Source organism: Ptychodera flava, chromosome 14 (assembly GCF_041260155.1).
Source record: "Ptychodera flava strain L36383 chromosome 14, AS_Pfla_20210202, whole genome shotgun sequence".
Taxonomy (NCBI): domain Eukaryota; kingdom Metazoa; phylum Hemichordata; class Enteropneusta; family Ptychoderidae; genus Ptychodera; species Ptychodera flava.
In genome coordinates, this window is record NC_091941.1 from 7,938,630 (window position 1) to 7,961,788 (window position 23,159).

General features: G+C 37.0%; 2 protein-coding genes across 2 annotated transcripts; one reads left to right on the plus strand and one right to left on the minus strand.

The window, feature by feature from the left end:
• Positions 1-167: 167 nt before the first annotated feature.
• Positions 168-18,487, minus strand: LOC139149176 (RNA polymerase II-associated factor 1 homolog). The gene is made up of 14 exons (XM_070720747.1): positions 18,069-18,487; positions 15,863-15,886; positions 15,215-15,429; positions 14,582-14,648; positions 14,361-14,462; positions 13,781-13,829; positions 12,586-12,642; positions 7,247-7,315; positions 5,529-5,632; positions 5,269-5,385; positions 4,360-4,485; positions 3,957-4,059; positions 3,290-3,464; positions 168-1,533 (listed from the first exon to the last, which is right to left on the minus strand). The coding sequence occupies exons 1-14, from the start codon at positions 18,113-18,115 to the stop codon at positions 1,277-1,279; spliced, it is 1,512 nt and encodes a 503-aa protein (XP_070576848.1). The 5' UTR covers positions 18,116-18,487; the 3' UTR covers positions 168-1,276.
• A 7-nt stretch (positions 18,488-18,494) lies between these two features.
• Positions 18,495-22,328, plus strand: LOC139149177 (mediator of RNA polymerase II transcription subunit 29-like). The gene is made up of 4 exons (XM_070720749.1): positions 18,495-18,650; positions 20,119-20,177; positions 20,862-20,943; positions 21,528-22,328. The coding sequence occupies exons 1-4, from the start codon at positions 18,495-18,497 to the stop codon at positions 21,747-21,749; spliced, it is 519 nt and encodes a 172-aa protein (XP_070576850.1). The 3' UTR covers positions 21,750-22,328.
• Positions 22,329-23,159: the final 831 nt, after the last annotated feature.

The window sequence follows — 23,159 nt, forward strand, 5'->3', positions numbered from 1 at the left end:
TAACTGCTGATTTCATTCATATATTTAATGTTACATGTCTCGCTGTAATCTACACAATGTACAGTTTCCAGGAAAATTCTTGCCATATTACATTTGACTTTTTTCACTGAAATTTTATTGAATGTTTCTAGAATAACATAAGTAAGAAAAATACCATGACATCCATATGTTTGTGAAATATTTTATTCATTATTTTCATGTTACTTACCACATCAAGAAAAGTTATGGTCGATTTGGAAACTACGCTTAAAAAATAAACTTGTGTCTTTCGCTTCCACTCTCTAAAATGTGTCTTAGTAAACTTTAACTTGAGGACATTCTTCCCGCTATGAAACAACTGATGACCCTTGTAATAATATCAGCATGATTCAAAGCATGACATAGGTTTATACTCAAGATGAACTATAATTAGTTCCACTGTGTCATTGAAGACAGTACCACACAGACGAGTTCTCCTTGATGCCGGCAAATTTTTCACATACTTATTGAACTGAGTTCAATAATTAGGTTAGTACATACTGATAAGTTCAAAGGTTATATCTTACCACAAGAATAAAGGAGCAGTTCAATTTTTGTAGAGACTGAGCTGGTTGGAAAAAAGTATCAAAAATGACATTCTGAAGGTCCATGTGGCAGTTATCTTTACACATCGGATCTTGATCAACCAGTTGGACTTGGTTTCACATCTGAACTGAATTACGACCGGAATACTAACAAAATCTTTATCACAGGTCTTGCAAAGCCAAATAGATAATGAATCAAGTGTACACTTCACTATTTGTAGTATTCCCTTTCAGCTACGTCTGTGGATACATTCAGCTACAGGCAGTATTATCATGGTTGAATGAAAAGATTTCTGAATATACAACAGTTTAAAAATATGTACAGTCTGAATGGTCACTCTTCTCAAGCACTATGGTAGACATCCTTCTACCTGTGAAAATTGTTCAAAGACCTGTCACATGTCCCACAATCAAGATATCTGTAGCCAAGTTGAAATTATTGACATGTGGTTGTCTGTGGCCTTTGCATCATGAAATATCAATCATCATCATTTGGAATTCTCAGGACAATTAAAAGGACATGGTATTCACAAGATATTATGTGGTGTATCCATGTGACATTCATAGGATATTATGCGCTGTTCATGTTACATTCACAGGATATCATGTGGGGTTCATGTGGCATACATAGGTTACCATGTGGTGTTCATGTAATATTCACAGGATACCATGCAGTCTTCATGTGACATTCGAAGATATCATGTGATATCCATTCAATCACTGTCTTCAGAGTCACTCTTAGCTTCTCCTTCATCTTCTTCACTCTCACTGGCACTTCCAAAGATCTCCTCTTCATTTCGCCTTTCTTCTTCTTCACTTTCACTCTCACTGCTGCTACTACTGCTGCCTGATTCCTCACCCTTCTCACTCCCACTTTCTTCTTCATTCTCACTGGCGGCTTCTTCGTTGACCTCCTGTCCACTTTCGTTTTGTTCCTCTCCTTCACTGGCCTCTTTCTCACTACCACTCTCTGTTTATTCACAGGGATAAAGGAAATATTTATTTCAATGAAGTGATCACTGGTTACGGTGTTTAAGAGTTGTCCTTCCCATTCAACATGTAAAGATATTGGGACACTGAACATTCTCTTAAATGTGCAGCATCTCGGAAGCTTTTACTTTTAGCAAATAGGTTGGCTGAAAATCATTGTTCTTATTGAATTATTGTCAAACAGCCAATGAATTAAAGAATATCCCTAGTTTAAGACTCTTTATGTTTCTGTAAATAATGACAATCTACCAATCAGATATAACCTTCTGAGCAGCTACACATTGCCAGAGAACTCTCTACTTAGAATGTTGCAACACTTCCCACAGACTGTGTTAACCTTAGAAGATCCCATTTCCCTTAAAAGAAAGTCCCTATCACACAGAAAACAGGGTATGACAGGATTATCATAACAAGGTAAAGGGTAGAACTCTATCTAACGTTACCCCTCTGTATTGCTACTTGCCAACCTTTCCAAACAATGGCATGATCACGACACAAGTTAAAGCAAATGCAATGGAAATAGTCAGACTCCATACTTTCATGGATATTTGCAGTTGATGTTAAATCTCAAATTTGCAACAGACTGCTCTTTGAAAGCTGGAAAGCTGGAAATGAAGCCTTCTTGTTCAGAGATTGATGAGACTGTAGCTCTGCAGAAAGGAAGCAAGTTACCCTCTGAACTTTGATTACATCAAGCCTCAGGCTGCAGGCTGGGTAATTCAGACAAGCCCTAGGCTGGGTACAGTAATTCAGATTTCATTTGGAGCTGATCAATACTAGTCAAAATCACTGATTGTAATGAAAATTACTGTCTACAAAAGACAAGAACTGACATAAATACTGACTGCTATGCAGAACTTTGATATAACCTGACAGGGACTTCTCTATTAAGATTCATATTCTTTTATCATAATGACCTCTCCTGAATGCCAAGAGCTTTGTTGAACAAAATTTTCACCAGCATCTAAACTTCAATCATAAAATGGAGGAATGTCTAAAATGTTTCATTCAAATTTGGGGTTCTGAGGTATTTGTTTCATATATATTGTATGAACATTTTCAATACACTCATGGATCGTTAATTGATGCGATTAAGGCGATACCGAATGTCAAGTATATTGCATTTACTAGAGAAGCTGAAAATATCATGTTCAAGTTTCTACTTTTCTGTTTTAATTTTTCCCCCTTTAACCTGAACATCAAGTGCATACAAATACTTCATTTCAATGCATCAGATTTTCTATCCAGTGGATCACTTACACAACCATTGCTATGGTTTCATTGATGTGAACTTTGACCCACCATCTGTGTAGCTGTCAGCAGTTTTTCTTGGATGAGAAAAATACTCGAATCTTAATGAATTTATGCTACAGTGCATAATTTCATGTTAGAAATTGATTATTTAACCCTAGACACCAAAGATTTCTTTCTTTATAAATATTATTTCAAAACACTTCAGTTTTCTCCGGACGAAGAATAGCATAAGTTAGAAGAGGGCTAAAAACTTTTAAAGTTCACCTTGAAGATTTCAAGTTACAAATTTCTATTAAAAAGCTTGCATTTTGGGGAAAAAAGGAAAAGGCAGGGAGGTAGGTGAAACACTGTTATATGTGAAAGGATTATTCAAACCAAAACCTTTCTTTCCAACTGCATGATGGGATAGTCTAAGCATTTTACTTGCTGTGTCAAAGTTGGAAATATGGGTAACAAACTCATAACAGTAGTTCAAATCTTACCTTCTGCTTCACTTGCAATTTCTTTACTTTCTTCATCTTCGTCAACCTCTCTTTCTTCTTCCTCCTCAACTTCTACCTCACCCTCACCCTCTGCTTCCATCTCCTCTTCCTCCTCTTCAATTTCTGCATCTTCTTCCTCTTGCATTGCAGGCTCCAACTGCATTAGTCTGCCCTCCTGTGACAACAAAGTATTTCATTGGTTCAGTGCCAAGGCCAGAAGACAAAGCTACATAGAATATCCTGTGGGCATCCATTATGCATCAAAATCTGCACTGACAGAATTATGTAAAATGTCAAAGCGAATTTCTCTGACAAGAGCCATAAAGATTGCAGGGAACAAGTCCGGAAGATTATGATTTTGTTGAGGAACACACCTATACTGAGCTGGTTGTGTTCAATGTATAGATTAAGTCAACATCATGTTTACAAATTATAGAATTATCTTAGATCTACAAGTGATATATCTTAGTTACAGAGGGCGCCATTTATAGGCAAATATACTGATTACAGAAGCATGATGTGCTAAATTTGTAATCTTATTGAGGACTGGACTTTTTTTGTCATTGTCGTTGTTCTTTAGTGGTTAAATTTGTTTAGTTTGTAAAAATTTCAGTGAACTTGCTCTACTTTAAAATGACGAATGGAAAAGCAGCCAAAGTAATCTAACCTGCTGTGCTCTTTCTTGCTCCATCAAGTCACGATGTTTGACGACCAGCTGTGAATTTCCAGCCACCATCCCACCCTTGGCTCTTCTTTTACTTAGTCGAACTCTGTATCAAAAGAAATAAAACAGGAATGAAAGACTTTAATCACAGATCAACTTGGGATGGGAAAACATTGTGTGCACTACATGGACATGCATTAAAATACTTGAATACATATGGAACTGGACAGTAAACTTTTTTCCGGTTAAATGAGTTTCATTCTTTGATACATGACAAATTTTAACTTTTCAAAAGGAATACAGATGTACTTACTGGCATTCAACCTGATAGAAATATTTTGATATATTTGATTTTATTTAGTACAAAAATATTACATGATCAGAATACGGTTCATTTATTGCATACCTTGTTTCCAGCTCATTGTAGTAAAATCCTTCAGGTCTGAGAACAAAGAAGTAGTTTTCTTCATATCCTTTGGTTGCTTTGTTTTTCACATTCCAGTTGTATTCCCTCACCATCTTGTATTCATATCTGTGATGAAACACATAAAACTGATAAGCTGCTATGGACCATAGTCTAACATTGCTAGATTATAGATCACAATAATCGGTATTTATGAAACTTTTCTGCATCTTGCAATTTCTCAGCAATTGCATCCTACATATGAACTCTAAAAACTTCAATGTTATATGCCAAATTACCAATATTTTTTGCAAGGTCTTGTATGCACACATTCTACAACAGATAGGGAGATTTTTAATTTCAAACTGATGTAACTGATTTGGATTGCAAATATACCAACACTGCTAGAGAATTACAGACACCAAAGTTCTACCTTTGTTAACTATTGTAAACACAAGACAACTGAATAACTATCATAAAATTCCAAAACCTCTTATCCTCCACAAAACAGTAATCATTTTAAGGTAAAGTCAGAGTAACCATATGAGTGCCTGTGACACATGCTATAAGGCCAAGTCTGCAGGATTCAGTATCTTCAGATATGGCTGTGTTGCAAAACAAGTCAGTGAAAATCTTCAATATGTTTCGGGAGTTCAATCTCATCATTTAAATACCTGTTGTGATACAGTCAATTTGGGCTGAAAATCTTTATACAGGAAAAACTGGTTTTTAACCTACTTGACATGATGGTGACATATAAACTTGGCAGGATAAGAGTTAAATAACTTTTTGAAAAAATCAAGTTAGGTAAACTGTGTTATGGGAAAAAATATATTATTCACTGGTTTAACAAATCAACTTGAGCTGATAACAACAGATAGACCAGGCAGGAATAGAGGGTCATAAACTTACTCTTCCTCTGGTACATAGTCAGTGTCCTCTTCAAAGTCACGTTTCCTCTTTTTCTTCGTCTCCTCAGTTGGCAGGAAGTAACCTACAAATTGCTCTCCGCTTTCATCTACCATACCTCTGCCCAATGCAAGAAAAAGAGCAAGTTTAGGTGATAATGAATACATCTGCAGGGTATTCATGCAAGAGATGATGTCAAACGGTGAAATGCAACCTTAAGTAGGTCTCTTCTATCGGGACTATCAACATATCATTGATTCTACCTGATCATGGCTTGTGACATCTCTTCAACTTGATGAACAACTGGTTTGTCCTTGACGGCTGGGTCACTGTCAAAGATGACTTGAGCACATGGATGTATCCAAAGCTGCAAAATAACAACACAAGACAAAATTGTTTATATCATTGGGATTAAGATAGCTGCCAAATTTCAACAAAATGCTAAACTTATCGGGTTTGTTTTGATTTCCATATGATTTCATAAAAAATGACCACCAGGAAACTTGAATCAAAACAAGTCATCGTTGATGACACAGTCCCCACTTGTTAATGGGTATTTTGATTACAGGTCCTCAGAGAGGATAGAGTCCTCTTCATTAGGTCTGTGATAAAAATACTTTTGAATAAATTCACTTGATACATGTCTGAGTTATGGTTCTGGACATGAAAAAATTGTAGCAAAATGGTCGCACAGTGGCCATAAAGGATCGCATCACAAAACAAATTGATGTGCATAGCTATGACATTGGTCGATGTCCTTGTACCAACTTTGAATAAAATTGGTCGAAACATGCAAATATGCCTGAGAAATGGCTCTGTACATGAAAAAATCGTAATAAAATGGCCGCCTGGCGGCCATATTGGATCATATCACAAAACAGATTGACGTGCATATGTATGACATAGGTCAATGTCCTTGTACCAACTTTGAATAAAATCGGTTGAAACGTGCCTGAGTAATGGCTCTGTACATGAAAAAAATCCTAATAAAATGGCCGCACAGCGGCCATTTTGGATCGTATCACAAAACAAATTGCCGTGCACAGCTATGACATTTGTCAATAAGCTTGTACCAACTTTGAATAAAATCGGTTGAAACGTGCCTGAGTAATGGCTCTGTACATGAAAAAATCGTAATAAAATGGCCGCCTGGCAGCCATTTTGGATCGTATCACAAAACAAATTGACGTGCATATCTATGTCATTGGTCAATGTCCTTGTACCAACTCTGAATAAAATCGGTCGAAACATGCCTGAGTAATGGCTCTGTACGTGAAAAAATCGTAATAAAATGGCCGCCTGGCAGCCATATTGGATCGTATCACAAAACAAATTGACGTGCATATCTATGACATTGGTCAATGTCCTTGTACCAACTTTGAATAAAATCGGTTGGAACATGCCTGAGTTATGGCTCTGTACATGAAAAAATCGTAATAAAATGGCCGCCTGGCGGCCATATTGGATCGTATCACAAAACAAATTGACGTGCATCTGTATGACATATGAAGTAATCCTTGTATCAAGTTTGAATGAAATCGCTCCAGGCATCTCAGAGATATCTGCGTGAACGGACGGACAGACGGACGCACAGACGCACGCACGCACGGACACACGCACGCACACACGCACGGACATGACCAAACCTATAAGTCCCCCCGGACGGTGTCCGTGGGGACTAATCACTCATGAGTTCCTTTAACAGCAGATACAAGAACCTTACCGCCCTCTTTTATTTTCAAGGACATTTCCTGAAAATACCTTTCATCACTGGAAATGCCATATCAATGAAAGCAGACGGGAATCGAATAGGGGTTTAAACAGTTCTGTGACTGGAGGGACTGTGATTCATCCAAGGTTTACAGATGCCCAGTATCTGTAAACTTCTAGCAAACTGACTTGTCACGAGAAAAAACACAGGCAAAAAAAAAAACACAGACCAAAAGGCATGTACAAATGAATAACAAATGATTCAACTTACATCAAAGTCTGGGCAGACTGGGTAAGTTTCAACCGGAGTGACATGAGGTTTACTGTAGTGCTGAAGAATCTGAAATAAAATGAAACCTGTCAGTTTACAAGGCTTGTGATATTAGCATGATACAAAGGACATTATCCATTCATTCATTTAAATATACTTGCAGTCTTGTTTTAGTCGGCTGAAAATATGGTTCGACTCCAAAAAAATTGCTACAAAAGGTTTCTCAACGGTTTTCTATAGAGTCAAATGTGCTGAATAACATACTAAAAGTCTACCAAAATTTGACCACCGGAAACGTGTCATTTTCAAGATGGCGTCCAAAATGGCCGCCATATACTTAAAATGGCCATAACTACTTAAATATTAAAGCTAGACTAGTGATGTCTGTGTCTATCACCATGTTTTGGTGGTTTAGGAATCCAGGTACCATATCTAGATTATAGTAAAGTGATCATAAGTCCCATAATATGCATATTTATACATGTATTAAAAATAATCATTGTCATATTCTTCATCCGGAACGTGTTGCTTATGTGGATTTTCCCAATTCCCGAGGTTAGGTAGTAAAGGGAAAGCAACTCCATACATCGTTCATATAAAATGGATTGTTTGCGTTTTGTGTATGAAATTGTGTATAATATGAGTGCATCTCATGTTTGGCTGTTTTATGTAAAATGTTGCTTAGCCATGGTTAAACGTACCCGTAATCTACGTGTCTTGATGTTACTCCGCACTGGAGCGAGAGAAACTAGTGTGACACTGCGATCCTTTGGTGCTACGTTTCGAAAACAGAGTTTTCTTCATCAGTCGCTTAAATTCATTCTTGACAAGTGAGACGTGTTGAATGGTTGATTGTTTTTATTTGGTAGTATGTTGTTCCGCATACATTTGTTGTTCAAGTAGGGAAGCTAGAGTGTCTACTGTTTGGTCTTGTTGTGTTTGTGTAGGTTCGTGTGAACCTTAGTTCGAGCTATTGTAGTTTTTGTGAAGTCTGGCGCTTATACGTGTATCGCCTATATTTCTGTTCCTTCTATATGCGATTATTGGTTGATTTTGGAAGTGTTTTTAGTGTTTCGTCTTTTTCAAGTACACTCCAGTTTTCTGTCAGGGCTTGCTTGATTCTTGTCGTTTCGATGTACGGGCTATATGTTGTTATGAAGACTACTGTATTGTTTGTGGCGTTCTTTCTTTCTTTTTGTTGTCCAAGCTGTCTTTTTTGCTTTTATGATCTGTTTCTCTGATAATGATTTCTATTTTATTTTTATATCGTTGGTCTTGTAATTTTTCACTAAATTGTGTGACTTTCTGTGTAAATCGGCTTCCTTGTTGCATGTTCTGATGTATCGTAATGTTTCACCCTTGATCAGACCTTTAAATGCTGCTGTCGGATGGCATGAGTTTCTTTGTAAAACTGGAATGTATCTATTGGTTTGTGTGTGTCTTGGTGTCGAGAATGTTCTTTTTGTTGTATCGACGACCTTTGTAGATAGTCAGGTCTAAATATGTGATTTCTTGAAAGGAGCTTTCAAACAAAAATTTGAAAGTAGGATGCATTTTGTTGATGTTTGATATAAATTCATTGAGTTCGTGTTGTGTTCCGATGAAAATCAGAAAAACATCGTCCCTGAACCTCAGCAAGGTCGGTATTTGTTGTTTGTGTTTCTGTATTATTCTCATTTCTGTCTCGTGAAATGTAATATCTGCTATTTCCGGAGACGAGAGAGACCCCATAGAGCATCCCATATTTGCCGGTAGAATTCATCGTTGAATTCAAATGTTGTTTTTAAGATTATTTCTAGCAGAGCTATCATGTATTTCGTTGGTGGCTGCTTGATTATGTAATTGTTTGATGATCCTTCCTGATTTAATGCTCTGCCGACTGATTCAACTGCCTCATTATTTGGTGTATTTGTGTACATTGAAATAACATCTATTGTTACTAATGTCGCATTGGCCGGTACTTTGATTGTCCTAATTTTCCGTATAAAGTCTGTTGTATCTTTGATGTACATGTATTTGGCTGTTTCTTGACGATTTGTTTGAGAAAGTGGTCAATGAATTCTGGTATGTGAAATATTGGACTGGCGCTTCCACTTATAATTGGCCGCCCTACGAGCTTAGTTCCTGGTGTCGGCATTTTATGTATTTCGGTAGAAGGTACCAAAGTGGTTTTCTTATTTTTCTATTGACTGGATTCAAATATTCATATGGGATAGTCAATATGTTTTCCATTGTACATTTCTGTTGTGAGATTGTGTATGTCTTCTATTGTAGTGTTTGTGTCATCTATTGCCAATTTTGTGTACATCGTTGATCACTAAGTTGATATTGGCATTCTCTTATGTAATCATCAGTGTTTAAAACTGCCGGCCCCCCGTCCTTTATCAAACGGTTTGAGGTGTTATCTTCTTGCTTTTCGATAGCGTTTTCAACGCTATTTTTCTGTATGTGTCATGTTTGCGTTTTGAATAGGTGTGTAAACAATAGCCAATTTTGTCGCTTCCAAATAATTTTATAGCTTTGAGTTCTCAGTTGTATGTGGGATCCATTTGTAGTTCATTTTGAATGGGTGTTGTGCAGTTATCAAAGATCATCAAACAATTACATAATCAAGCAGCAAGCAACGAAATACATGATAGCTCTGCTAACAATACTTAAAAAAACAAAACATTTGAATTCAACGATGAATTCTACCGGCAAATATGGGATGATCTATGCAGATATCATTTTACGAGACAGAAATGAGAATAAAGAGAAACACAAACAACAAATACCGACCTGGCTGAGGTTCAGGGACGATGTTTTTCTGACTTTCATCGGAACACAACACGAATTCAATGAATTCATATCAAACATCAACAACATGCATCCTACTTTCAAATTTTCGTTTGAAAGCTCCTCTCAAGAAATCACATATTTAGACCTGACTATCTACAAAGGTCGTCGATACAACAAAAAGAACATTCTCGACAACAAGGCACACATAAAACCAATAGATACATTCCAGTTCTTACAAAGAAAATCATGTCATACGGCAGCAACATTTAAAGGTCTTATCAAAGGTGAAACATTACGACACATCAGAACATGCAACAAGGAAGCCGATTTTACACAGAAAGTCACACAATTTAGTGAAAAATTACAAGACCGACAATATAAAAAACCGCAATCATACGGTGTCGCTCATATTTGAACAGAATTGGAACATACCAGTATGGGTACCAAAGATCAACAATAAGTGTTGTTTCTATCTGTTCAATGCAGGAAAATTCTACGTTGATGTTATGACAATGATTTCTGCACAGTACAACCAGAAAAACAACAAGAAATATTTAAACCAGAAAAACAAGAATGACAAAAGTAAATAAGGTCTGAAATTTTAGGTACTGGAGGTCAACTTTAGCAACATGCATAGCAGAAACAGAAAGTCCCTCTTAGTTTGATCAGGTCTGTTAGTATGTAACAGTTCATAAACAATGACAGGAAATGACTTAAGGTCAGTGGAGTAGCCTGTTTCAGTCACTGGCATGCCACCACTGCTGCACATTTGCAGGATAATCCTTTTTCTTACCTCATTTGCACATTTTTGACACTGACATGTTCATTTGAACAACGTCGCATCTCAACCCCTGCATCTACCTGTATCTACCTGGCATGCCACCACTCCTGCACATTTGCAGGATTTCCCTTTTTCTCACCGCATTTGCAAGTTTTTGACACTGACGTGTTCATTTGAACAGCATCACATCTAAACCTCTGCATCTACTTGTACACCAAATACTGAGATGGTAGCTTTGGCGGTATGGAAGCTTTTGCGTGTGACGGACATACATTCGCACATACATTATGTGACCCACATACCTACATACATACATACAGACATACAGACGCCACCGAATCACCATATAAGCTCTTTTTGGTATATATATACATACCAAATACAAGCTAAAAATGAAATAGAACGCATTATCAGAGAAACAGATCATAAAAGCAGAAAAAGACAGCTTGAACAACAAAAAGAAAGAAAGAACGCCACCAACAATACAGTAGTCTTCATAACAACATATAGCCCGTACATCGAAACGACAAAAATCAAGCAAGCCCTGACAGAAAAACTGGAGTGAACTTGAAAAAGACGAAACACTTAAAAAAACTGTTCCAAAATCAACCAATAATCGCATATAGAAGGAACAGAAATATAGGCGATACACGTATAAGCGCCAGACTTCACAAAAGCGACAACAGCTCGAACTAAGGTTCACACGAACCTACACAAACACAACAAGACCAAACAGTAGACACTCTAGCTTCCCTACTTGAACAACAAACGTATGTGGAACAACATACTACCAAATAAAAACAATCAACCATTCAACACGTCTCACCAGTCAAGAATGAATTTTAAGCGACTGATGAAGAAAACTCTGTTTTCGAAACGTAGCGCCAAAGGATCGCAGTGTCACACTAGTCTCTCCGCTTCTGTGCGGAGTAACATCAAGACACGTAGATTACGGGTACGTTTAACCATGGCTAAGCAACATTTTACATAAAACAGCCAAACATGAAATGCACTCATATTATACACATTTTCATACACAAAACGCAAACAATCCAAATATGAACGATATGTGGCGTTGCTTTCCCTTTACTACCTAACCTCAGAAATTGTGAAAATCTACATAAGCAACAATTAAGTTCTGGATGAAGAATATGACAGTGATTATTTTTAATACATGTATAAATATGCATATTATGGGACTTATGATCACTTTCCTATAATCTAGATATGGTACCTGGATTCCTAAACCACCAAAACATGGTGGTAGACACAGACATCACTAGTCTAGCTTTAATATTTAAGTAGTTATGGCCATTTTAAGTATATGGCGGCCATTTTGGACGCCATCTTGAAAATGACACGTTTCCGGTGGTCAGATTTTGGTAGACTTTTAGTATGTTATTAAGCACATTTGACTCTATAGAAAACCGTTGAGAAACCTTTTGTAGCAATTTTTTTAGGGTAAGGTCCTTTTTTTTCATAAATGCAGCCGACTATTTGTTAAAATTAATGACTGAAAAGACTGAAGTTTACAAACGGGCAAAAAATACTGCCACAGATGGGTAGTCTGTACTTTTACATAAATGGAAGAATGGCAGAAACTGATTATTCCTGGAAAACCACAATAATATGCGAAATGAAAATTCTTGTACATTGTTGTTGAGAAGATGAATTTGCCACCTGCAAGATTCAATTCTGTTGATAAGACTGAAGAAGTTACAGGAAACAAGGGAAAGAGAAATTTATATTTTCCACGACCATGGAAACAAATCTCACTTACTGGTTGTTTGGCCATTTCAAAGGTTTTCTCAATAGCAGCAATCTGACTGTCACGGTCCTGTTGTGAAAATACAGGAAAAAGAAGATAAATTACAATTTGAACTTTCAGTGACATTGCAAGTAATTTCCTATCACAATGGAAATTGATGGAATCTCTGCAGAAACCTGAACTGGTGATATAGCGCCCTCATTTGTATCTCAGACAACAAGTTCGTAGCCTTGCAGCCATTAGCTTCAAATCAAAGGACCAATCACTCAACTGAAAGATAATGGTTTGACAGTGCAAAACAACAGTACCAATAAAGAAAGCCATCTTGAGCTTCATTGTCACCTCATGATCAAGGTTGAGAGTATGCATTAAAAAAATCCCACAAATATACAGACATGCAAATCAGATGCAAATGAACTGATTCAGCTTATACGAACATTGGTACACCAAATGTGAGTAAAAAAATCAAACATCTTAACCACTACTGTACTAATGTTAATTCTTTCATCCCAATTTTCCTTGTTTGAGTCCTTTTATCCTTAATGAAAGCATCAGGGTTGTATGCAACTCTGGATGTGAAGGGATGTACCTGTAATTGCCCTATCGACAAGCATTCAATTATGCTTTACAGTGCTGACAGGCGCATGTTGCTCAAGCCAAGTTAAATTTGTTTGAAGTCCAGCTGAATTCACTTCCCAAGATTTGTGCTAAGTGTGTGTACCATGGGTCTTTAGTTTGTGTAGAAATGAACGAATGGACATCTCATGAAATGTAAATTTTCTAGTCTCAAGCCGTTGCATATAAAATGTACTATACTCTATTACAATTTGTATTTCAATCTCCATTTTTGAAGGCAATGTTTTGTAAAATAAACAAAAAGCAAAGGTACACTACAATTGTTTCAGAAGTAGAAACTGGCAGTTTTTGTTCTGCATGAGCATTTCCTCTTGAATGCACCAAGATTTATCAACATCCCATTGTACTACACAGTGTCTTGTAGATAAGCATTAAAACATTCAGCTTTTTTAACATTAATAATGCAATATTCTTCTCTTTCTTGTTCAGTAAGTATAGTTATGCTGATAAATAACAGAAAAGCATAATTTTCTCTAGTCTCCGAGATTCTAAAATACAAAACCTCAATGCAGGATAAATAAATATGCATTGTGATGACAAAAATTTGCATAATCTTTTTACAAAACCTCACCTTGTAAAGATCTTCATCTGCAAACTGTTTTCGTAAACTTGCACCAACCCTGAAAGAAAAGGAAATCATCCTTAGGGCACGTCCAGAAAACTAAGCAAGTGAACAATTTTTCTTATACCTGCACATCTAAAAATATCATTGCTCTATAGCACAGCATACTGACTCTCTTTCAGTATACTTTGAAACTTGTATGATCGGTTTCGATATCTGTGAAGGTTGCATTGTCAAGTAGTAATATTTATGTTTGCTTGATTCTTGCGCATAACTCAAAAATACCAACCTACAAGGTAAATTATATTTCTATCCTACTTCGCAGTAGATTGGTCAATGACGCTATTGACAAATGGATCATTCCATTGTTTCAATAGGTACTTGGATGGTGACAGCTGAAAGTCCTTAAAATTAAGACTTATCAGAAGATCAAATGCACAAACAAATCAAATTTTCATTCATGTATGTAATTTCAAGAGGGATTTCATGAACAAGGTAGTTTGAGTGGAGTTTTCAGGAAAAATTATATTTTGTGGCAGTGAAAGCATGTTCCTATGCTTGAACCTGTATGGTATGTAGGTTCACTTACTTTGTTTCAGCTTTCTCACTGCTGTGTGTAAATCTGTTGTATTCTGTTGATATGTATTCAGTCTTCCTTAGCCAGGACACAGACTTTGCATGTCGCCTCGACCTGGATGGAAAGACAACAGCAATCTCTGAATGAAGCAGAAAAGTGACTCAATACACAAAGGTTAGCTTTACAGAACAGACAGAGATGCAGTAACAGTGGTATAGGTGAAGTTTACATACCTCTTTGAATCGCCTGGTGTTGAAATTTCTTCTTCTAAGAGTTTTTCATCTGCTGGATCAAGAACAGCTGTACAACAGGCAAATGGACAAGAAAAGTAAGTGAGCTTTTGGAAATTATGATTGTGAAGGACTATAACAGAAATTGTCATTATATTTCGAATACCTTTTCAAATGTGAACATTGACTATTAGTCACAACGTATACACAACATATCTTGCACAGAGAGAACTACATACACACTGTTACTTTTCGGGTGAGTATTTAGAGCTCTATCCCTTCAAAAAAGAAACAATTATTTGCGTTCAGCTTTAAAACTGTTGGCTTGCCTGTACTCTTTGGAAGCAAGTTAGATTTTTTGTAACACTCCTCAAGCCAGAATGTGTCATCACCTGGAAAATCTGCATAACACATCAGTAGTCTTCCTTTCATGCCTGTCTATCCAAAGATGTAAGCCTCTCAATTTTAGTACATTTTGAGTTACAGGTGTTGAGTACATTACTTATGAATAAATCACTTATGTTCAGACTTAAAAACATGTATGATAAAGAAGGTAGGGCTTTCCTTGTTGGAGCTCTCAGCATGTGAGGGCGCTCTTACACCCAAAACAACTGCATGCTTTACAGCTTCACTTACCATTTGGATCTATCTTGTATGTGTCTGGATTGATGAGGTCAATTGTCACTCCAAGATCGTGTTCTGTGAGTAATTCATGTTTGTAGGCCCTTTCCAATGAGGTAGCATTGTACTGGACAAACCGGTTGGGTTCAAAGGGGTATGTGATGAATTTGGGATCAAACGGAATATCAGGAAGATTATTGCAGTATTTCACTCGACAGACCAAATCTGACCTAAAGTAATACGAAAGAAAGAGATTAATTAAAAAGAACTGCATACATTCAGTGCCAAGCCTACATACAGTATACAAATAATCAATTCATCGAGATCTTAATGTTGTCATAAAGTAGTTGACAAAAATCGTGTATGTATTTCTCTCATGGTCTTCATCAGAAAAACTGTATTGTTCAGCTGAGAGAACGTACACTGTCAGTTTGGAATTATTATTGTATTTTCAGATTACAACAACGGAGATAACACAAAAATTGCACCATAGATGTATACAGGATGGACTGTGCTGTGTTTACTAATAGTAAGTAGGAAAAGGTCATTTAGGTACAGGGGCTGTTAACAGAACTACTGCACAAAATGTACTGAATATCATCACAGATATCTGCCCTTTTCATCATATGCCTCTCACTATTATGTTATTTATGAAACACTTACCTTCCTGGACCAGTGCTACGTGACCTGAAAGCAAACAGAATCACCATGTAATATATTTATCACAACTGTCTAATATTACATGAATTCAACTTCAGCTTGAATTTTATAGAATTCTGTGGTCAAATAAGATAACTCACTTTGCACCAACACTTACTATGACAGAACAGATTAGTTGGTAATAGAAAAATAACAGTTAAAATTTATCTATAAATGATTTATATATATGATGATTTGAATTTAAAACACAAATATTATCAATTCTTGTTTTCAAGACTGTATTCTTCTTTGTTTTGGTGTTTATAAATCAATAGCTTTCTGTCATTACTAAGTAAAGAGTTGGCCATAGTTGTTAGTTACTGTGAGGTCTGGTGTGTAATCTATTGTTCCTGACTATTGAAGGAAGCATCTTGCAAGTCTTGGTAAACATGGTAATAAAAGTCTGGCCTTGCCTCTATTTTGAAAATGCTGTTTTTGTTTTAGACAATATAAACTTGCATGTACACTAAGAAATTGTTCTTCCAGTTTTATCAAGGCCATTTCTACTCTAAAATAAATCCCCAAAATATACTGGGACACTACACTATGTGTACAACTACATGATTGTTTTGTGTCATCTCTAAGATGAAACACTTCCTTTAAGCCCTCTCTAGCTGAAATCATTTAAAAGTGGGGCTTCCTTATAGGAAACTCATTAAATCCTACATTAGTTATAGTGTTGATGATAATCAATCACATAGTAGTGGTTTATTCATGGGGAGGTCTTGTGTAATACCTCCATGGAATATCCAATCTAAAAAAAGAAACATGGGGCCCTAATAGCCTATAAGCTATTGAAGTCTTCCCGTTCACGATGTTGCACTGTACTGCCTGTAGAGTGTAAGCCTTTCCGTAGTTCTGTAGCCCAAAACTTTACCTGGTGATATTAGATGTGGGTACCCCTGCATACCATGCTGTGTGTTCCCAGTATTATATGGCCTCCCACCACAGCCCTGACTATTTTTGATTCACTGTCAAGGGTATAGTGGCCGGTCATATCTTGCTAATGGCCAGCCACTGGGCCCTTGACTGTGAATCACTGGTGAACTAATGGTTTGGGACCTCACGAGAGCAAATTTTTTTGCAGTCTGTGAGCCACTGATTATTCAGGTATGCATAGAGCGGAAAATAAATCGGCTGAAAATAGTTAGAAAAGGTAGTTTTTCCAAATTGGAAATTTTCCTATGAGAGTCAGCAGGGTTGTGGTGGGACCGTGGGTGGGAGGACGTATAACGCCAGGAACACACAGCAGGGTACGCAGTAGCTCTCCATGGCAGGGCTGTGTGTTACCGGCGTTGTACGGCCTCCAACCACAGCCCTGCAGACTGATATAGAAAAAACCACTGGTGGCTCCTCAGAAATACGGCGGGCAGTTTCTCCGCCGAAAACAGCCGATTTCGAATTCAAAACTTGCATTGATCTTCGTTTTCGAGGCACACCCACCTCGCCTAGGTACACAATGTGCCCAGCCGCACTTGTAAACTTACGCAAAGCCTACTTTTCTCTCTCTATGCGAGGGAAGCGTTCGTATCTGCCGCCATTGTTAATCTCATTCAACCCATAAACACTCAGGCGAAAATCAGCCTTGCTAACAAAAGAACATATCTATATCTATATCTATATCAGTCTGCAGGGCTGTGGTGGGAGGCCGTATAACGCCGGTAACACACAGCCCTGCCATGCAGAGCTAGGTACACAGGGCTAGAGTGGTGGGGTGCCAGGGAAAGTAGTGGGTTACAGAACTGCAGCAATTTGAGTAGAGGTAGAAGGTACAAGCCATGCAATGCCAGCTTGGATTGCCAGACATTTCCATTTCGCACCAAAACCACCTCGATCCAAAACCCTCTTTGCCCCGAAAGTCATTTCTTCTCAAAACCAATTCCCCTGCAATTAAACTTCATCCAAAACTGTCACCTACAAAGTTGAAAATATTCAACCAATGCTCATGTCTATCTCACGACCAAGGTTTTTAAAGTGAACACATTTAGAAAAACTAACGTCGCGCTGTATTCCGCGCAAGACACCAACTTCCTTCATGTTCTGCTCGCCGTATGAACATGCACATGATGTACGGAGACAGAATGTACATGTAATTGCGACAATACATACACAGTGCGTGCGCATCACGTTTGTCGAAAATAAACCTCCATAACAAATACAACCCACTTACTTTCTCTCGCGATCGCTCCTGTCTCCACTCTGTATCGTTGGCGGCATTTTTGTGGTGAAAAAATGTCACCCAAAAAAAGTAGGAGAACGCTGTGGTTGAAATGCGCCAAATGCAGCCGATTTCAATCACTACCCAAGATCACACAAGCATGCAAACTTCGAGGGCTTTGAGGAAGATGGCGTTTCCGTCTCCTTGTGACCTCGATTTGACCTTAAGACCTCTTAAGCTACCCTACAGAGTTATATGGTGATTTTAAAATTCGCCACGATGGCATCCGTTTTACAAATTTTACAAAGCCATTGCGGTCCATAAGAGTAATTATACATTTCAACTTTCCCTGTGGTTAGCATGTTAAGGATTAAACGATTTGACACAACACCAATTAGGACTACCTAGGTGTATGAAAACAAGCCTATCAGTTCCAAAATGGCGACAAGTCAGCAGTCAAGCCAAAATGACCCGCTGCAGCAGTCACAGCAATCACAGCAGCAGTCCCAGCAGCAACAGCAACAACAACAGCCAATCGATGACCCAACTTCAAAAGTCAAAATGCTAGTTCCCCATCTTCGCGAATCGTTGGTCGTAAGTTGAACACATTAAACAGGTCATTTTTTTTATTTCTATGGTGTTGGTTGGAGTAGTACGCCATCATACATGTTCTGAGTAGTTAGGGGTGGACCATTTGATATCCTGGGGGAGGGGCATGCAAAATGTGGAGGGGGAAAAAGATCCGAGTTTAAGCCTTTACATGTGATAATGAAGCAACATACAGCAGGCTAAAATAAGATAAAAAAGCAAACTTGAAAACAAGGCATCAACAGTTTTACCCTTTTGGTCATTACTTTTCACATTTGGTGTGCCCTTGACCATCCCCTTACAGCTAATTTCATTGTATTTTTTTCCAGAACACCCTCAGACCATGTCACAAAGAATATCATAACTCACATTTTTCACGATGTTTTAGATGTATATCAGTTTTCAGTTTACTTTTGTTAAAGATTGTAACCACAAGTGTGAACATTCCAATGCTGCCACTTCAGGAATGTAGGGCACTATACTGAAAAGAATACTCTTTTGAAAATGATTACTTCAAATGTGATGCTTTGGTTGCAGAAAAAAAAATCCAGGAAGGGGTCTTGAAGCAGCAAAGGATTTTCACTTTATTTCAGAAGGATTTTCAATCAGTCCCTCCAGTACATAGTAACAACTCCATAATTTACAGGTAGTAGTTGACTCGGTGCAGCTTTACATTTCTTTCCCAACTCTGTTTTGGTAGTTACACCACATAAAAAAAGCATTCAAACAAAACAAATTTGGACTATTACTGGCGAGGCAAAAAGATTCTTCTTCTAAAAAAGAAAAGAAAAGTTGAAAAAAGTTGCCACATATGGACAAGTTAGAAAATAATTCCAAGTGAGCAGGGAGAAAAAAATGCTCCCCAGTCCATCTTCCAAGTCCCCAAAGGTATTAAATAGTCTTCTCCTTGGTGTTCATGAGTCATGTGCAATGAACATGATGAATACACTGAGATCATGAGGGTTAAGATGAACCCACCATCCATTTGCTTTAAACAGGAACTTTCCCTATAAAAGGCGGATTATCGTAAATCTGTGCAAATGTAAAAGGCCCACGCTACTGATCGGATCTGCCGTGTTTGGTCACAGAATCCTATGATTTGGCCATGTTTCAGGCGTTCACTGTCATCTAATCTTGCATATTATGTCTGTGAATATATATATACTAAACTAGAGTCGAAAATAAACTGAAAAAAACGTTCCGTTTTTTGTCAGAGAAGGCATATGTTTCAAAATATGTTTCCTATAAAACTATTTGACCCCTCTTTGTATTTGTCATGAAAGTGCCCATCATGATAATTCAAATTTATCACACGGTCAAGGGGGCACTATGAATATTCAAAAACTCCCGCCCAGTGTATGTAAATGGCTGGTCATCAGTAATCCCTCTATTGTGCGCTCACGGTCCTGTAAGTTCCCGTTTAATTGTAACAGAGTTTTCAATGACTACAGAAGTAATGTGTTTCTCCTTTCAGAATCTCATGAAGATCACAAGTCATAACTTTGTTAATTATGCCGGAATAGATAATGCATCGTGAGTTCCATCAATTATGTTTTCTTTGTCAAAATGTGGTCTTTTACTATATCATCTGTATAGCTTCACTCAGTGCCGATTCATTTACAGCTTGTAGACTAACATAGTTTCTGTTTTCTGCTCTTTTCTTCCCCTCAAGCAAACATGCGTATATAGAAAACTCATAACAATGAAAAAATGTGTAGAGAGTCGATCCAATGCGTAATAATATTACGCATTGGATTGAGTCTCTACGCATTTTTTCATTGTTATGAGTTTTCTATACGCAAATGATAATAGTAAAATGTTTGCAGGCTGTCTCTCTTCTCGTGGTATTTTGACAAAATCCATACATTCAAATGCAGTTCAAATTCAGTGGAAAGATATGAAAACCCATAGAATGATTTTGAAATTTGATATAGATATTCATTTTGCTCTGGTTTTATGTGGAGACATAGAAAGAATACAAAATATCTTACATTTTCAAAGTTCTTCAAATCCAAAAAGTGAAATATTTGACACTATTGTGCCTAGAGATCCACACAAATTTACTTAGGTGATCTTTCATCAATTGTCAAAAACTTGAACATATACGGTATTGTATACCTGTATGAATTCTATAAACATCAGCTGGAGGAGAAATGAAGGTACACTTGCACTTCATCAACACCGTTTGATAATTCACTTTTTATATGGTCTGCTCAGAAAAAGTGAAAACCCAAGTCAAAGGTTGGATAAAAGTTTGGAAGAATTTTACTCAATTTGTGACCAGATTGAACTTAACTTGGTAAGTCTCCTGTTTATAGTCAAGTAATGTTATGTCAAATTCTCTCACTCTCTCAAACACACACACTCCTCCTGCAACGTGTGCACAGACGTAGTCCAAGGAGTCAATGAATATCAAATGTTCAAACTTGCATTTATTTTCTGCTGAATTCTGATCTATGGAGTTTCATCTTTTTGTTCTGAACTCTATATCTGACATTCAATATGACTTGTAAGTGTTATTTAAAGCCTAAATAAGGAAAACAAGTATTTAGGAACAGTAAACTCAGTCACACAGATACATAACACTAGAATGTAGCTTATTTCTTCATTAAATACTGTAAACAGAAATTTTCATATTAAGAACTGTTTCACAACGATCCATTAAAAATTTTATTTTTGTTATATAAATGTTCATCAAATTGAATCTGTCAATACACTGTCAATTCATTTTCATATTCAACTGGCCCATACACATTACAAAAAATGTTCCCATAAATTCCCAGGTTTCAGTGTTTATGACAACAAACATTTCTCAAATCGTATATATCAGCACTTTTGATTTGTTTGCAAGACATTTCCAACGCTTTTTCTTTCGCATTACAGAGGCTAGCCAGAGAGTACATGGTCCAATCAGGAGAGAGTGCCCACCATACACCTGTTGCCATCTGGGCACCAAAGACAGAGGCTGGCCAGATGGACACTCTGCAGAATTATGGCATGTACATCAACACTGTCAAAACTCAAATCACATATGCAAAGGACATTCATGATTTGCTTCAAGAATGGTGTAAGAGACTTGGTTCTAGTACTGTCATAGAAAAATGAAGAAAAAAACTATCTTACTATACAGACTTTTTTGTGACTATTTTTGGAGCTGTTATTCAGGTCCTAAAACCAGTCAGTGAAGACAACCAGTCAAATTATATTGACTGAAAAAGACAAACACACACCTACAACATTCCTAAAATTTTGCTACCATTTCAACAGTGATAAGATTACTTCATACAACACAAGAAGAATGTCATTTTCAGCATTCAGGTCATCTTTATAAAGTAGGAAGTCAGTAAGTGTCATCTGTATGTGAGTTTGCCAGATGTAAATTATCTGGTACAGTTGCACAAAAAATTGCAGAGCATAAAGAACAATTTTAAGCACAAAACAGACACCCAGTCTTTTGTACATCACTGCCATTGTGTAGCTGGATATTTCTGCCCCATGATAGCTGTCATCACATCAACAAGTATGGATGCATGAGGAAATTGCCAAGCATCTGGAATAAGGATGATGAAGTGTGGAGTTCAACGTTGATCATGTTTTTCCTGGAAAAGAGAAACTTTATCATTTTCATCAATAAAATATCAAACGTCTGTTTGCAAGTTTGCTTAAAGACGTTTATCCCTATAACCATTGGTAGAGTTTTTCTGTTTTTTCTGTACAATGCGGCAAGGGGGCTTTATTAACACGCATGGTATTTACATGTTGGAATGTAAAATAGACTGTTGCACACAACTAAAATTTTAAAGGAGATAAAGTTATGTCACCGAATATCATATTCCTGTCCATTGTTCAAACTTAAAGCTGTTAAGTAAACTAGAATGCTGAATCAGTTACCAGTCTATATAAGTGAGACCTTTAACCCTTTGAGCGCCAACATCAATTTTTGTTGCCTTTGTTAAATATACAGCAGTCAATTTTTTTCAGATTTTTGCCAAAATTTTGTTAAAAACTGTAGCAGATGAAATATGTCCATTTGGTCCAAAATTATCAAACCTAATTACAGAAAAAATCATAAAAAATGGTAAAATGTTGCACTAAAATTTTTTGTGAAAAAATTATGGCACTCAAAAAGGTTAAGTTGTTGATAGAATATTCATGTTTGAGGACAAGTCTAGTAGTAGCCTTATGCACCCGGTATGTGAAATTTTGAAGTGCCTATGCTTTAGTCAATAGAAAGGTTTACTATGGGACATCCAGTTTTCCTTCTCTTTTCTCTCTTTGTTAACTTTTGGCCCTCAGTAATTTCATCAGAGTAAACTATTTTAGCTCTGCTTTTACACACACAAGGTAATGTTGAACTACTTTCTGCCTGCCTGTCTGTTTGTTTGTAGAAGATTTATAAAATATGGCTGATCACATTGTTGTTTACAAAATATGAAACTGAATGCAAAGAACCAATGAGTTATTGGTCGGCATGGCTTCCATGATGAGTATTGGGATGTACATTAATTTGTGTAA